This window comes from Rhododendron vialii, chromosome 5a, assembly GCF_030253575.1.
Source record: "Rhododendron vialii isolate Sample 1 chromosome 5a, ASM3025357v1".
NCBI classification, from domain to species: Eukaryota; Viridiplantae; Streptophyta; class Magnoliopsida; order Ericales; family Ericaceae; genus Rhododendron; species Rhododendron vialii.
This window is the reverse complement of record NC_080561.1, coordinates 13881134-13898158: the sequence shown is the minus strand read 5'-3', so window position 1 is coordinate 13898158 and position 17025 is coordinate 13881134. Positions and strand designations below refer to the sequence as shown.

At 37.6% G+C, this 17025-nt stretch overlaps 1 protein-coding gene across 2 annotated transcripts; it reads right to left on the bottom strand.

The window, feature by feature from the left end:
• Nucleotides 1-901: 901 nt before the first annotated feature.
• LOC131325725 (phospho-2-dehydro-3-deoxyheptonate aldolase 2, chloroplastic-like) lies at nt 902-12118 on the bottom strand. 2 transcript variants are annotated; one of them, XM_058358132.1, is made up of 5 exons: nt 11546-12118; nt 7152-7429; nt 6601-6877; nt 2553-2798; nt 902-1505 (listed from the first exon to the last, which is right to left on the bottom strand). In XM_058358132.1, the coding sequence occupies exons 1-5, from the start codon at nt 11996-11998 to the stop codon at nt 1230-1232; spliced, it is 1530 nt and encodes a 509-aa protein (XP_058214115.1). In that variant the 5' UTR covers nt 11999-12118; the 3' UTR covers nt 902-1229. The 2 variants fall into 2 exon arrangements, with proteins under 2 accessions (XP_058214115.1, XP_058214116.1); XM_058358133.1 differs by lacking the exon at nt 2553-2798 and having other exon boundaries at nt 11546-12062.
• Between the last annotated feature and the right edge of the window lie 4907 nt (nt 12119-17025).

Below are 17025 nucleotides of genomic sequence, written 5' to 3'. Positions count from 1 at the left end.
AACTTCAGTCAGGATGGTTAGTCAAAAGTTCAAGCAAGTTATATTATACAACTACAACAGGCAGCAGATATCTCGAGAGGGTGGTGGATTATTCAAGTAACTGAGTACTATTTTCACAGGTACCCTCAAATTCAACGGCAAGGACCGAAAATTGGTATCTCGAGAGGGTGGTGGATTCAAGCCGCTGAAAGTGCAAGACCAGATCAGTCATCGCCATAGGCCACCCTATGTAATTTCAATCGTATTCCAAAGAGTGCAATTTAAAGCAAGAAGTAAACCAATTACTGTAAAGAAGAAAACCAATTGGGAATGACACTTGCTCCTAAAAGATGGGCTTTACATCACAGCGTTACCTTAGGGTGTATGCTTTCGCTGAGGTCAACACAATGGTTGATAATGCTACAAGGGCAATAGAACACCAGAGAAAACAACGCCCAATATCTTGTGATTAGACACGGCATGTAAATCTTCAAAATATAAGTAGTTGGACAAACAGATAAAAAGAAGTCTAGATCACAAGTGAGTAATGCAGAAGAGTGCTGCTATAGGTTCATACTCTCATCTACATACACGCCGTACATAGGCACTTTAAACCAGTCTCGAGTCCTACAAAAAAAATCCAAACCGCATTTTGTTCAAATTAGTTAGTTTAAGATCCTTGTAAAAAATTAACTCAATCCTTTTTTAACCAATATCAGTAAAGGCGTTTACGAAACATCCATTTTTGCTACAGAATCCAGACCTAAATTCTAAAGCAAAGTTGGATGTTTCATAAACGTCTTTACCGATATCTGATTGAGTTGAAATTTACATGACGCTTTTGCCAGTAGATGACCCACAAAATATCCATACGTTAATAGTAAAGAGCAAAAATTCTGCCAAAAATACGAGCACGACAAAATACTGTCATGGGCCTTATGGCCAAGAGTACAACTACTTCAAATGTTTGTTATATGCACATCACTTGCTCCCAACCAAGAACAAAGAGTTTTTATTTTACATATTTCAGCTGTATAAAACCTAGAAGCAATATGGGCCTTGCTTTCAGACTCAAGCATATAATAATACTAGTTCTAAGATATTGACAGGCATAAAAGCAAGACCTATTAACCAAGAGCTAAAATTTTACCAAAGGTTAAAAGACAAAAGCAAGCTTCCAAAAAGAGACAGAAAGTGATGTGGTATGAAGCTCCTCCTTCGGAACCTCTCTTCAGTAATGAAGGCAAGCTCTATACACTGAGAAGCGTTGAGACTTTGAAAGAGTGTTGTGGTCCAAGGCGTCTTCTTCGGAGCCTCTCTGCGATAATGAAGGCAAGCTCTAGAGATTGAGAGGCGTTGAGCCTTGGGTCACAATGGGTGTGATAGCGGGAGCTCAGGTCGTTGAATGTAATAGTTCGTGAACCACCAACACATTCAGTTACATTCTGCCCCGTCATCTCCAGATGTACACCTCCCGGGTAGCTTCCTTCCTGATCATGCACGTCAAAGAAGGCCCTTACCTCAGCCTGTAACAAATACACAACATTATGAATATTGATATCCTTCTTTCTAGTTGGGGAATACCAGAGCAGAACACTAAACGGAGGGAGGTTAGTGTTTTTTGGCTTTGCCTCCATGTTACAGAAAAGAAACCCAGGTTAGACACAAGCACGCATGTGCGCGTGCGCACACATACACACACCCACAGCTTCAAAGATATTGAAAGCTAAAAATGCAAAATCAATAAGGAGCCTCAAAACAAAATGATCAAGGGAAGGAAATACCACTGAAATTTATTCTTGATATCATTAGTGCTGTCTTCTGTCATGAATAGGAATAAAACGTAAAGAGAGAGAGAGACAGACAGACAGACTAAAGTGGCAAAGATGGAGAGAACAAATACGAGAAGTTAACATATTATCACCAGACAACAAATGCCCCTTATTATGACCATGAAAAAACACAATGATCAAGAGAAGCAAAGATCCAAATTTTCCCAAAAAGATAACGGTACTATTGTTACTCTAAAGCTAAGAAGGCTGCCCAGAAACACAAATGGCAAAGCCACGGATGACACAAAAAATAAAAAAATAAAAAAGGGAAAGGAGATATCTCACTGTTAAAAATGGAATTCCAGTTTCACAAACAGAAATACCATGATTGCTACTTAAAAGACACCCTAATCTCACAGCTGACTTTCTTATAAGTGCTAATCCAGGAGCAGTTCCTGTCCTACCCGCGAAACATATTTAAACCCCTGGATGATTTAGAAAATGGGAAAGGTTGCCAAAAACAGCATAATGTCAACCCTGGAAGCATCACAACATACAGCAAAGGAAGCAAAGATATCAAATTAAAACGCTACCAATTACTCCCCCTCCTGAAACACTGCCTCGGGCCAGGCTGCGAAGTGCAAACTGCATCAGAGATTCATCCATTCAATGAACTTTAAACAGTTCAATGGATGCGATAAATGAAAAGCCCGTGAAAAACTAAACATAAAATATTATAATAAACAGTACAATTAAAAAAAAAAACTCCAAGCACAAACTAAGATTAGATTGTAACATTACCCTGATTGCATCGAAGGAACGGGTTTTAAGGCCAACAGGAGCTTTTATAGTGTTCCCATGCATGGGGTCACTGACCCATGTGACAATTTGGCCTGCTCTGCGAACAGCCCTAATCAAATTGGGAAGCTTTACTCTCATGTTCTCAGCTCCCATTCTTGTGATTATTGTTATCCTTCCTGGCTTGTTCTGAGGATTCAGAATTTCTATGAGCCTAACTAGCTCAGTGGGATCCATCTTATCGCTCACCTGCATTGCGGACGCTTAGTATTAGCCATCAAATTTTACTATTGCAAGTAAAAATCTACAAAGCTGGTTCTGCTACTTCAAAAGAGAGAAAAATGCAGGTAAACTTATTTTGTAAAACTTGAAAGCTGAACTGCCTACACTAAGAGCATCTACATTGGAGTATGCCGCTTTAGGAACGTCATTGCCTAAAAATTGGCTTGCTAGCGTGTCATCCCCAAGGGCGGAGCCAATAAGCAGGGGGAGTGGCACAGGCCACCCCCAGGTTCGATAAAAAAAGTATTATTCTACATAACACATGTATTTTCTGGGTTAATAAGTATGTTGATGGGTGATTAACCTATAGAAAATCTTTACTTTTTGGGTATCATTAATAGTTTGATGCAGTAGGATTTAGGGTCGTTTGTGTCTTTTTAGTGTCCTTAGTGTTAATAGAGTCTTGAGTCTATAAATAGGTGAGTGAGTGAGTTGTTTAGTAGTTTTTGATATCTGAAGAATTAAATTTTGAGAGCTTTTGCTCCTTGTATTCCATTTTGGGATGATCTCTCTCTTATGAATCTATCCCCTTGATTTGGTTTGCAACATTTGGTATCAGAGCCTCTAGCTCGATCCTAGCCCTTCATTTCACCGGAGCTCTCACCTGAAACCTAATCTCACCGGAACCCTAGAACGGCACCGGAAACTCGCCAAGAGCCCTAAATCACATCAATCCACTTTGAAATTCATTAACCTGCCCATTTTCAACCCATTTCAGCCCTAAATCGAACAATAAACCTTCGAATCAGACCTTTGTGAACCTAAAACGCAACCACTAGCCTATACGACCTCGGACAGACCTCTTAACCTTCAAACCGCACCAGAACAACCTTCGATTCAACTGAATAGACCATTTTTGGAGCCTAATCTGTTGATTCGAAGGCTGTTGGAGCCCATTTGAACCTTGTAAAGCTCTCTAGAGTGCCGTAGACTTGATTCGATCACTGTTCGGCTTGATTCGACGTGATTGGGCCATGTTCGAAGTGATTGGAGCCATTTTTGAACCAGTTCTTGCCCAGACCTGGTCGACTGTGACCTACAGCTCGAATACCCACTTCGATCTTGTCAGGTGTGATTGTTCTAGATGGGTTTTGTTGTCGTTTTGATCTGTTATGAGCCTTCTTTTCATTGCTGTCTTCTATTGGGGACTGAGTTGACTGGGTGATACTTATTCACTGATTTTCTGAGCTGAGTTGACTGGGTCTGTATCTGTTTGTTGAGTTAACTGAGTTTGGGTTGATTTGACTAAGTTAAATGGGTGATTGACTGAGTTGGCTGGGTGTTGATAGAATTGATTGGGTTATTTCTTTGTTGCGATTGATGGCTGTAATAGCTCATAGAGGTAGAGTAAGAAAGGAAGGTAGAGGTAGAACATTCATGGTGAATAATGATGATGGAATTGATAATTTTGGCAACCAAAACCGTGATACGAATGAGATTGAAGAGTTGAGTACACAAATTGCTACCTTGAATGATAAGGTGCAATTGTTGTAGAAAAGACAAGTTGCTACCTTGATTAAGAAGGTGCATTGTTTATTACCTCGTGAAGGTGATAATTCTCATAGTCAATTCACGTCTAGTTTTGACTACGAGGAGAACAACATTGTTGTTGGCCTTGTTGAATCTTAAGGGCAGTTTGATCCAAACGAGTTTGAGGAGGATGTGATCCTCAATCCGGATGAGTTTGAAGGGGGGACGGAACTCGGTTATTTTGAGGATTTTCCCATCTTCGATTAATATCCAAGTGAAGATGTTCTTGAAGGTGATTATGTCTTTAAGATTGAAGATGAATGTGAAGATTTACCCATCTTTGATGAGTCTTCAAATGAAGACTTTGGAGGTGATCTTGAAGGAATTCCCATGTATGATGAGTATGCAAATGATGATAACAACGATGATGATGATGTTTTTATCTTTGAATGTGAGAGACTCTCACATGAAGATGTTGAGGATAATCCGGTCTTTGGGGCTAGAGGTGATTTAGATGGCGTTCCCATATATAACAAGTTTGAAGAAGAGTTTGGTGAGGATGAAGATAAAGGATATGACGTATCCTACCGATCAATGAGCATTTCTTGACACCTTTGGAAGATAGTGGGCAAGTTTTGGAGGCAAGCCATGATTTAGAGGGAAGTTATGACTTTGAGATTGATAATTACTTCCAACACCTGTCTTCCAAGTTATCGATAGAGCAAGAGATGCAAGATGCACACTTTTGTGCTGTGGTGGTGCCGGAACAAGTTCCAAAGTTGCCAAAAGAGGGTGTAGACTACTTGGTGCTTGAAGATCCTATGGGCATGGTTTTGACCAAGCCTTGGGTATGAAGTGAAGTTGGACTCTTGGCACTTCGTGTTAGATGATTATGATTCTTGGTGTGCGTTGGGAACTAGAATCATGGCCTATTACTTTGTTGTGTTACTACACAAAAGGCATGCCAAGTGGGTGATCTATTTGCACATAAGGATGGACCCGGTGGATGTACACAAACGAAAGCTTGTACTGAAGATGGATTATTGCATGAGTATGACGTGGATCCAAGAAATGCAGCCACATGCCTACTTTGGAGCTGCATAATAAATACTTCTATTATTCTATGTTTTCTTCATTTAGTTGTTTTGTGTTTTGTTGTCCAACTTGAGGACAAGTTTTTTTTAAATGGGGTGTATGATGTAGTAGGATTTAGGTTTGTTTGAGTCTTTTTTAGTGTCCTTAGTGTTAATAGAGTCTTGAGTCTATAAATAGGTGAGTGCCTTGTTTTAGTAGTTTTTGATATCTAAAGAAATATATTTTGAGTGCTTTTGCTCCTTGTATTCCATTTCGGGATGATCTTTCTTATGAATCTATCCCCGTAATTTTGGTTTGCATCAGTCATCGGTCAACCTTAGAACACGTGTATTTCTTCAAATATTAAGTATGTTGATGGATGATTAGCTTGTGAAATGTGTACTGTTCGGGTATTAGGAATAATTAACCTTCGAACACCTGTAGTTATTTTGATACTAATTATGTTAATTCACTTGAGTTGATTCATTCACTAAGCATGTTTCGCTTACGGTTTATGTGGGTTTTTTCTCCTGGTGTCCACGGGAGCGTTGGTCCACTACATTGTTAGACTAGTGGCGGCGTAGTTATGCATGTTTTGTAATATAGTTGTTCTCTTTGGCATCAGAACTACTGTTATATGTAAACCGATGGGGAGGGCAATTTTTGTTTGGTATGTTTGCTTGTGGGAGATGACTTGTAATATGTCACATTTGGTCTGTGGTCCTATTGTATTATTTTACTAAAACCGGGTTGGGGTGTCACAGTTAGTGTTTAGGAGAATTTTCCTAAAGTGAGTTGTGTTAACTTGTGTGTGTGTGAGAGAGAGAGAGTCATTCTTTGTGAGTGATAGTGTGTTTTTGTGTTCACAAGTTTAGTGTGAAAGTGTTTGTAATCAACAAAGTGATAATTGCTTGTTGTGTTCAACTCGTCAAATTATGTCTTTTGGGTGCCACCTCCGAATTGAAATCATGGCACAGCCTCCATCAACTTTTAGCAATGTTGCTCAACTGGCTCAACGCTATTTTAGCAAAACTACTGACATCTAAAAATTTCTCAAATGGCAATGGATTTGCCAAACTAATGGAGATGATCTAGCACAAGGGATAACCCAAAAGTCAAGCATTCAAAGGCTTAGTAGAAGACGAGACTACAAATTAGGGAGAATACTAAAGGAATAACAGCTGTTATTTTAAAATTGTGAAACAAAAAGCACATTGATAAATACCTTGATGCCAAGAGGATTGGCTAGTCCTTTTATGAACTCAACATGTGCACCATCAAGTTGTCGCGTGCGTTCACCAACCCAAACCATGTGAGCAGAGCAATCGTAATAAAGGCCAGAAGTTGAATCCTCTCTTGTAAGGGCCTGCTCATACGGTAGAAGGAGGCATTCATGAGATGTCCAAAACTCAGTTGTCTTCATGATTGGGTGGCCAGCTGTGAGGCCAGCAGCGGCCATGAACCCTAAGGCATCATCAACCCTACGAGCCAATTCGCGGTACCTGTTGGAAAATACCAACCACAAATAAATACAAGTAAAAATCTAAAAAGTCGTCTCTAAAAATCATAACCTAAACACTACAAACTGGATCCTCGAAAATAATCAACCCCTGAAGTTGTTTTTGGTCCATATCTAGTAGAATCTATAACAAACACCTCGGTACAGTTTGAAGTCCAAATAATATGTTTGCACGCATACACAACCTACAAAAAGTTCGATTATATTTAGGTGTTCAGTTGTGCAAACAAATTACATAGAATTAGTTAAAACCATACCTATCCCCTTGCTCACTATGCTCTGTGAAATCAAGATTCCATTGGTTAACCCTTTGCATGGCAGCATACCCTCCAGTAGCAAAAGCTCTCAAGAGGTTCAATGTCGACACAGATTGTGTGTAAGCCCTGATCATTCGATTAGGGTCTGGAGTTCTTGATTTCTCATCGAATGTATCCCCGTTTACATTGTCACCTCGATAACTAGGCAGCTTTACCCCATCCTTCTCCTCAAACGGATCTGATCTTGGCTTTGCAAATTGGCCAGCCATTCTTCCGACCTAATGAGCCATTATTGTAATTATCGTCATTTACTTTAAAAGACCTCATCTATAACTTCTGATATAAAAACCATACTCAAAAAAGTTGGAACTAACATTTTGGCAACCCAATGTAATGATTTATGTCAAGAATAATTACAAAGAATGCAATGGCCTTATCGACTCCATGAATCATCTCTTCACTAGATTAAATCATTAAGCTGAAAGCGATTGAATCAAATAGAATAAGCTGCAACTCAAGGAATGATCAATTCACATAAACGATAGCAGTTCCAATCTTGGCTTGTCACATTGACCTGAAAATTCTTCCTGCCTAAACCATCATAGTCGATGTTTTTAGGAAAAAAAAAAACGTCCATAATTTGCAGCGACGACTTTGAATCGTCCTTACCCAAGAGATTTTTACAAATCACAACTACTTAAAAATGATTTCTATTTCTCTCATAACCAACCCAATCTCAACCCAAAATTTGACCAATAATTTTCTTAAGTGCATGATTGTTCAGGATATTCTAACAACCCAATACCAGACTCATCATCAAGAGAATAGACATGGAGACATACACAATGCTGAATAACCAATTCAAACAAACAAAAAATCAATAACCATCCAAAAGAAAATTAAGGAATATCATGTGCACTACCAAAATAATCATTACGCAATCCTTGTCATTCAAGTTTAACTCTGATACTTATTTTAGAATAAAATCATAAACAGGCGCGACGCTACTTAGAAGGGAATGGTGTCGGTTGATCCCACTCAAACAAAAGTACGAATACTACCCTTATGTTTCTAGGTACTATGAAGAAACAAAAGACAACTTCACCCTCTATGTCACCACTAGAAAATGGCATGAACCCACCTTTGGTTGTTTGGTAATAATATCAAAGGGAGGTGCCACATCCTAATCGCTTTCTTCATTGTTTTTCATTGGGATCTTCTAAATTTACGCTGTTAATTGTAGCTGCTAGGGCATCATAAAAGTTATACTTTTGCATAAGTTGTTGTACTTTATGATAATGTGAGGGTAACAAGAAATTTAAAGGCTGTATTTAGAAGCATCCTTGTCCAAATTGACTGCTAAAGGACCCACACATTGTCTCTGACCCAATATTTACCACAACTACAACATACATACATACATTCATGCAATTTTTTTTAACTACATACATAAAGCCTCGGGTATGACTAGATACACAAATTTACATTTCTACCCATTTTGCAAATCTCTGTGTCATTAATTTGGTGTTTTCATATTTACGAATTTGGGTCTCTAGGCCTGCCCTCTCTTATGCTTTTTGGCTTTGATTTGGGGCATGGTTCTACAGCAAAACGTCCCTTTAGCTCATCGGTTCTTAGAAGTATAGGCAATGTTCTAAAACAATGAATTAATTGGCGATTAATCGATGGCGGGGCCTATCCAATTAGGTCCGACTAACGATTAATAGCTGATTAATGGCTTGAAGGTGGCCGACCGCCCTACCAGCGACTAGCGACTTTTAGAACATTGGGTATAGGGGGCACTGTTCAAGTCAATTTGTGCATATATTGCCAAAAGGTTAGGTCTATCTCCAATTTTCCCCTGCCCATAACTCCAATGATTGGGGACTAGATGGTTACGTTGTTGTTGTTGCATATTTTTCAATATCTATACATCAAAATCGTCCTTCACAAATTAGTTGAGAACTATGTAGCACCGACACGGACACACAACACGACATCGACACTCTTGAAACTCCAATTTTAAAGAATTGGAGGACACAACACGTTAGGGGACACGTTTTAAATGATACATATGTATACAATTATATGTATAAACATCTCTGATTCTATATATGTAACACCATATATAGCTTACATTTTATATAATAATCACATTATTCACAAAAATATTCCTACAAAAAGCGTTCATCATCTATGGGTCCTTATCATCAATAAACTATCATATGTTACACAAAGAAGAACTTTTCTAAGCTTTAACAAGATTCTTAACCATTTCGTTTAACACCCCAACATGTCTTGTGAGTGTCTCAAGAGTATCGTAAGAGTGTCCAAAGCATTTTTTGGAGTGTCCAAACCAAAAACGTTAAGAAAAAGTAGTACACTTCGGATTCGAGTGTCGAACACGTGTCCGGAGAGTGTTGGTGTCCGAAAAGTGTTTGACAACGGTACATGGTCTCCGACAGAGTGTCCATGCTACATAGGTTGAGAAGTTTAAGCACGTGTTATGTATTGAAAAAAGAGTGCAATGCAAATTTTCTACAGGAAGTATATAATATTAACTCTTTGAATGACACCACTGACAAAATTTTCTGGAGTCGCCACTAATTGTAAAGGCACACCCGTGTTTTAAATGGCGATAGGCACACTGAGGCATAAGGTCCCTTGGAGCCTAGGCGCAAAGGCGCGAGGCGAGGTGCACACCTCATCAAAGGCGCAATTTTTTTTTTTCTCAGCAACGAGGCGCAATTTATTCGAACAAGTATTCTAATATAGGCAAAACGTGATAATCTCGAATGAGGCGGTAGCTAAGGTGTCATAAAACATATCATTTCAATGGTTAAACAGAAGCTGCTCTTGTTGGCATTGGCTACTGTTGTGTATCGATTTGAGCATATTCATCTCTAGGGTTGCCGATTAGTTCTCTTTGCATAGAAGGAAATTATCAGGTGCATTAGCCCACCTTTTGTGCATCATAGATCAACAGTGTAGATCGATTTTGGCCTAATCGAAATAAAGGTGTCTGAAAAATTCACGAGGCGCTCGCCTCAGCCCCTAGGCGTGCGCCTAAGCTCAACTCTGCGAAGCCCAAACCTTGCGCCTCGCACGTCTTTTAAAACACTCGCAATAGAAAAACCATAACTACGTACGTGCATCCTGCATTCAGAACATACCATACAAAGATACACTCCATCCATATTGTATCTCTATTTTTGAAAATCATGACATTAATCAAATAGAACAATTAAACTCTACCGAACATAATATCCAATTTTTTCCACCAATTTCACGACATCTATTCATTAGTCCAAAAATATATAAATGCACAAAAAAACTTTATTTTTTGCCGTGCTTTATTTTTTACGGTTTTGCTAACCTCCGTCCACGAGGAGGATAATATGCAGATAATTCTAAACAAGTTTGGATATAAATGCATATTTCACAGATATTAATACACTTTCACAAATATCAATACACTTTTTGTTGGATATTAATGCAACTTTTATCTATGATCCTACACCCTTTGGGCAGAAGTTAGAATAATCATATTTTTGAATCGGTGGAAGATTCTCTCCAGTCCTTTGAGCGACTAGACCTCGTCAAGAACATCACTCCCACTACAATGTGACTAAAATCATTGTAACTAGACAAAAAATAATGGTTCGGATTTCAAACTCTTTTTATCAGGGATTTCAAACTCTTACTCTTTCTTTTTTCATCGTAGACAACGTAAATGTGATTCGAAAACATAACCATCGATATCAATAAATATGATTCCTGGATATTTTTTTGACAAGGTCTAAAAAGTGAAGAGTCCTGATTACCAACGTGGGCCTCACAAATGGCCAGACACGACGGTCCAAATCCCTTTCTAATCTGATTAGTGACGCAATTTGCGAAAATAAACAAACAATATATTTTCCAACAAGTCTATATCCACAAACAAACACTTCCAGTCACTCACAAGGCATGTGACGCCCACACACACTACACACCTCCAGTGTACGTAGGGCCCACATCTGCGGTGTTAGTGTGTTTAAGGCCGTGTTCCAGTTTCTTTAAAAATGAACTTTTAGAAAAGAAATGTAATTTCAAGCTAAAAAAAGTGTCTGCGCAAATAATTTTCCTACTAATATGATCTCGTTTGATAGATCTCATTGAGATCTTTTAAACAGTGCAAAAAAATTAAAATTATTTTTCATTTTCATTATATTTGAGCTTTAAATTACCTTGCCATCTTTTTGAAAAAGAAGATTTAAAAATAAAGCTTAATGGCACCTAAGTTTGTGGTACTAGACTCTTTGTTTATTGTCATATAGGACTGATGGAGTTTATACATAGGTATATACACGTACAATCCATAGTCCGAGAGAGAGAGAGAATTCTATTCAAACCTTGATGATAGGCATCTGACCACCGAACATAAGAACAACACCCATCTGCAAAATAACCCGAAACGTATCCCTAATGTTATTCGCACTGAACTCCTTGAAGCTCTCCGCACAATCCCCTCCCTGCAACAGAAACGCGTTCCCAAGCGCGGCCTGACCCAACCGCTCCTCCAGACTCCGCGCCTCGCCGGCGAACACGATCGGGGGGAACGATTCTAGGGTTTTCAAGACCGATTCGAGCTCGGCCTTGTTCGGGTACTCGGGGAGCTGAACCGCCGGTTTGGATTTCCAGCTGCCTGGGGTCCATTTATGGGGAGATTTGAGGGAGGCGGAGATTGAGGTCGATGATGATTTGCGGGTAGGCGTGATTGGGAGGAGAAGAGGAGAAGAAGGGAAGAGGTGGGATTTGGTGAGGAGGGAATTGGGTAGGGCTGGATTGGTGCTTGACAGAGCCATCGTCTTCCTCTCTCTCACTCTCTCACTCTCTCTCCTCCAGATTTTCCAGGGGACAGCTCGTGTTTAAATAGCCTCCTCCCGTCAAGTTTAGCCTAGGCTGCACAAATATCAAGCCGGCTTACACTACATAGTAACGAGATTTGCTCAATTAATACGAGAAAATAACGACCTAGGACATTTTTTGATAATTAATATTTAAAAATATTAAAAATATTTGTTAATGCTGAAAATATTCTTGACGGATATTAATTATCAAAACTTGTTCTGAGTCGTCATTTTCCATTAATGTATATTAGAGCTTTAATTACTATAATCACTTGCTCTGTCCAATTTAAATTTTAGCCCTATAAGACCATTTATTTTTTTAAGCATTGTATCCCAAACGTAAATTAATCAACCGTGATGATCACTGATTAGAATTCACAACCGAAATAATTAAATTTAAAGTTTTAAGTTCCCACACCACTGTTAAAATAGACCCATAAAATAACAATTATATTGTCTCCATAAAAAGTAATTAAAGTGCTAAAAATGTTGAAACTCTCCAACATATTGTTATATTGTCTCCATAAAAACTAATTAAAGTGCTAAAAAAGTTGAAACTCTCCAACATTCATGAAGCTATATCACACTTCTTCACATCATTTCATGTAGAGCACCAAAAAAATGAAGACAAGTACGAGTTATTACTGTAAAAATGTGTGTATATATATATTCGGGACAGTTCCGCGGACAACCAATTAAACATCTAAAAAAACATCCTAAATCTCAATCTCATAGTTTCCAATCAAATTTTTATGATCCGAACCGTTCAATGTATGCAGAATGTGATTTTAAGGGTACTCGCAAGAAATTAGCAAAAACTATAACCGGAAAGTGCTTGCTTTGAGCAGTTTTTAATTGAACCATTCATCAAATCGAAGCTAAAAAACTGCTCAGATCAAGCTCTTCCCAGTCTTTTTTTTTCCTAATTTCTCGCGAGTATCCTTAAATCACATTCTGATCACATTGAGCGGCTCGGATCATTAAAATTTGATCGAAAACTATGATGTATTTTTTTAGGTGTCTAATTAGTTGTTGTTCCGCTCCGATATATATTATTATTAAAAAAAGAGTTATTTAATTTTTATCGGGCTGGGCCTTAAAGGAATTTTTCCAAACTTAGCCAATTACTAAACGGGCTTAAAATCTTTACTCAGCCCAAACCTATAAGCTTAAATACTATTTCCAAACCATAAAAAAAAAGAGGGTTGGGTTGGGCGGGCTACCGGGGCACTGTTCACCCCTAGTTTCGCTCTTAATTCCAACAGTGTTCTCACGCTTTCAATTCTCGCTCTCATAAATTTTGGTAGTTTGTGATTTATTTCAAAAAAAATTTCATGCTCGCGCTTGCACTCTCACTCAAGCACTTGCAAGCAAATTATGTGACTTAGGAGGGACTCGAGTCCATTACACCGTCACTACCATCCTGTCCGGTACAATTTCAATTTTTGTTGTCCATTTAGGGTTCAGAATAATACTCGAAACCGTTCTTTTTCCGGAATTCGTAACTTTGAGTATGGAAAAATCATGTTGATTGTATAGTGATTGACTACTACCGGAACATGTTTATTTGAAATTTATCTTCAAAAAAAAATGCAATGATTGGACCCATTTATCTCAAGGAAAATGAGTTCCGATAAGTGCAACTGCTTTCTACTAAACTTATTTTCTCGTACTTACTCAAAAAAGTTGACAAGCTCTATAAATTGAACCGTTCCAATCATTGCTATGAGCCTGGTATAAGCCTCCAAAAGTGATTGGAATTGATGCGATTGACATTGGGCTGGACGAGAGGGAAAATATGGGGATTTAAAATACTGGAGTACTACTATGGAAACGGAAACAGTAAAAAAAAAATTACGTAGTAGAAAAACGGACGGCAGCGAGGGGAAGAGAGAGAGCCGGCGGTGACGTGGAGGGGAAGGGACATTATTTGGTGCTTTCTGTGGCACGTACACAACTCCTCCATCTCACCGCATAGTCCCCATCACAAGGTGCACATTCATACGGCGAGATGGGAGCGCCCATGCTGCACTTTGAAAGTAAAGTCAAACTTTAAAATATTTTTGAAAGGGCAGTGATAATACCAAAACTGTTTTTGTTGCTGTCTGTTCTTTTGGGATTTTGAATTTGGATTTGTATGTAATAAGTGTAGAGAAAAATAGAATAATGATTGAAAATATGGGTAATAGAGAGAGATAGAGAGAAAAAATGAGAGTAATGATTAAAGAGAAATAAAATAATGATTACAATCCAAAATTTAAAACCCTTAAACGAACGGGATAAAGTCTTATACACTGCACGAGGTACAAGCCTTTTGTGCATTAAAGTTTTAGCACCAACAAAAATGGTTTTGGTACTATCATTTCCCTTTTTGAAACTAGTTCGTTTTTAAATCAAAAGTTGAATGAATCCGTGTTCCAACTTAATTTGCCATTGAATTTTAGTGCAAATTAGCTATTGAAATTCATTATCTAAAAAAAGAGAGCATAAAATAGGCGTGGTATTTCGGAAAATGTTTTCGATCAAATGTAAATTTAGCTCATAAACCAAGAGAACATTATCGTTTCAAAAACATTAATGTAACAGCTCCATTATGCGTACCGACCATAGTGGTACCGATTAGGTATAGATGGTGTGTGGGCCTTCCTAAAAGTTAAAGAATTCCACACGAATAATTCGAACTGGTTAAAAATTTTAAAATATTTTCTTGAGAGGCCTCGTAAAAAACCAGCTAAATTGAATAATTGTATGTCTTTGAGTCAATATTTCCATTTCTATTCAAAATTTAGGAAACTTCTGAACGAAAAATTGGAAAATTAGGTCAAATACTTACACATATTTAATTGAATTGATTTTTAGTGAGGTCACTCACAAAAAAAAAATTAAATTTTTTTGAACTGCTGGGATCTTCTGTATGGGATTATGAATGAAAATGAGACCCAAAATCGAAAATTTTGACCGGACCAAGTAATTTGTGGGTGTCCTTATTCTCACCCTGTTCGGTGGTCTGGTCTACTCGTCCCATGAAAAAATGAGATAAAATATTGAAAACTATAGGCAACAAAGAATAAAATTTGTGGGCGAAGTAACATTAACTCGAAACCAACCCGACTCTGATTGGTTTCCTTATATTTTTTCTAGAACCCGCCCAGGCACCCCAAAAATTTGAGGGAAAATGACGGCCCAGTACGTGTTTTGATAATTAATACCCTCTAAAGACATGTTAAGAACAATTGTTAATATTAAAAATATATTTAACAGATATTAATTATCAAAATACGTCTTTGACCGTCATTTTCCCAAATTTGATGAAACGGGCTGGGGGGCGGATTCAGGCGAGGCGGGACAAATTATCATCCCCAGAATTTAGAGGGCCCACACGATCGTCTGTACCAGTACCCTTCATTTTCGGAGTGATTAGGTAGAGGCGTGGGAGGGTGTAGGAAGGGGTTGGATTGTGATTTTCGTACACGTGCACCACGTGCTTTATTCTCACGCTCTCTGTACGGCCGCCTAACATCTGCCGCCAATCAGATCAAAAACAAAAAAAACAAAAAAACAAAACACCTGCAACCAAGGAAAAATTATTGGGTGCTCAAAGGGCACAATCACCTCGTAGTCCAAGACTCCAACACCCCTTTCCTGTGTGAAAATGCCCAAAATGAACTATTTGAGAATTTTGTCTTTATTTGAATTTTTTTCGCATTTGTTAGTTTTGCGACAAACTTTTGTCAGTCATTGATTTGTCTCGACGAGAAGAATCAGAAAAAGTAAAATTTCTTTACTTTTACCTAAGTATTTTGAAAAATAACCAATTTTTAGCTCAAAAAGTGGTTATTTCTCAAAATACTTGGATAAAAATAAATTTTTTTTTTACTTTTCTAATTCCTCTCGTCGAGACGAATCAATAATCTATAAAAATTTGGCGCAAAACAAACAAATGCAAAAAAAAATCAAATAAGGACAATTTTCATTTTAAGTTTAAGTTATGGTAAAAGAATACACCCTAACGGACTCGGATCCCCTGTCCAAGTTTCTCTGTCCTACCCCCTCTGTCCCAGCCTTCTCCAGCTGCCACGTTGCCCACTCCAACTCTCTTCAACTCCGTTAGTTCAACCCCATTCTGTTCCCTTTTATTCGTTTCCTAGCTTAAATGAATCTGACTTCTTTACCACCTGTCATCCCAAGAAACAATATTTGTTCAAGTGCAGTAGTAAAACTACACTTCGGCACTTGTTTTTAAAAAAAAAAAAAAAAATTTCTAATGAGTATTTGGGTGGTTTTGGCCAAAAAATGACTTAGATTTTTGGTTTTTATTCTTTTTCTTTTTGTATTTGTTAATTTTGCGTCAAATTTTTGTGATTATTGATTCGTCTTATCGAGAGAAATCAGGAAAGTAGATTTTTTTTATTTAAACTCATAATTTCTTTAAAAAGACAAAAATAAGTCAAAAAGACTGGCTGCGTTATTTTAAACTTATAAGTCTAAATTTATTTTGATATTTTTTACTTTTCGTAAGTTTTTGTTTAGTTTTTCGTTGTAATTTTTGGAATTAACCTTTCCTCTCGTCGAGACGAATCGAAAAAGTATAGAATTGTGGACCGATATTGAAAGAATTCAAATAAGACGGCAATTTAGACAAATAAGACAGTCGTTTTAATACTTTTTTCATCTTTAGTAAATCTTTTTTTTGCTTTTTGTTATAATTTTATACTTTTTAGACCCTTCTTGTTGAGATGGATGATTAATCCAAAAAATATCACGTGAATAACAAAAATTCAGAAAAGAAAAACAAAACACACAAAATGAAGAAGAAAATTAAGTTAAAAAGAATGCACCCTCAATTTGAATAAAGACAAAAAAAGTTACTTAACTTATTAAACCAAAATTTTACGAAACCACCCAAATACTCATTAGGATTTTTTTTTTAATTTTTAGAAAAACAAGTGCTGTAGTGTAGTTTTACTACTGCACTTGAACAA

Excerpts from the sequence above, each read along its gene's own strand:
- LOC131325725 (XM_058358132.1), bottom strand. The coding sequence starts at position 11,998 with ATGGCTCTGTCAAGCACCAATCCAGCCCTACCCAATTCCCTCCTCACC. Across the intron at positions 7,430-11,545 it reads GTCAGATGCCTATCATCAAG|GTCGGAAGAATGGCTGGCCA; the intron begins GTTTGAATAGAA and ends ATGGCTCATTAG. Across the intron at positions 1,506-2,552 it reads GTTCCTTCGATGCAATCAGG|GCTGAGGTAAGGGCCTTCTT; the intron begins GTAATGTTACAA and ends TATTTGTTACAG.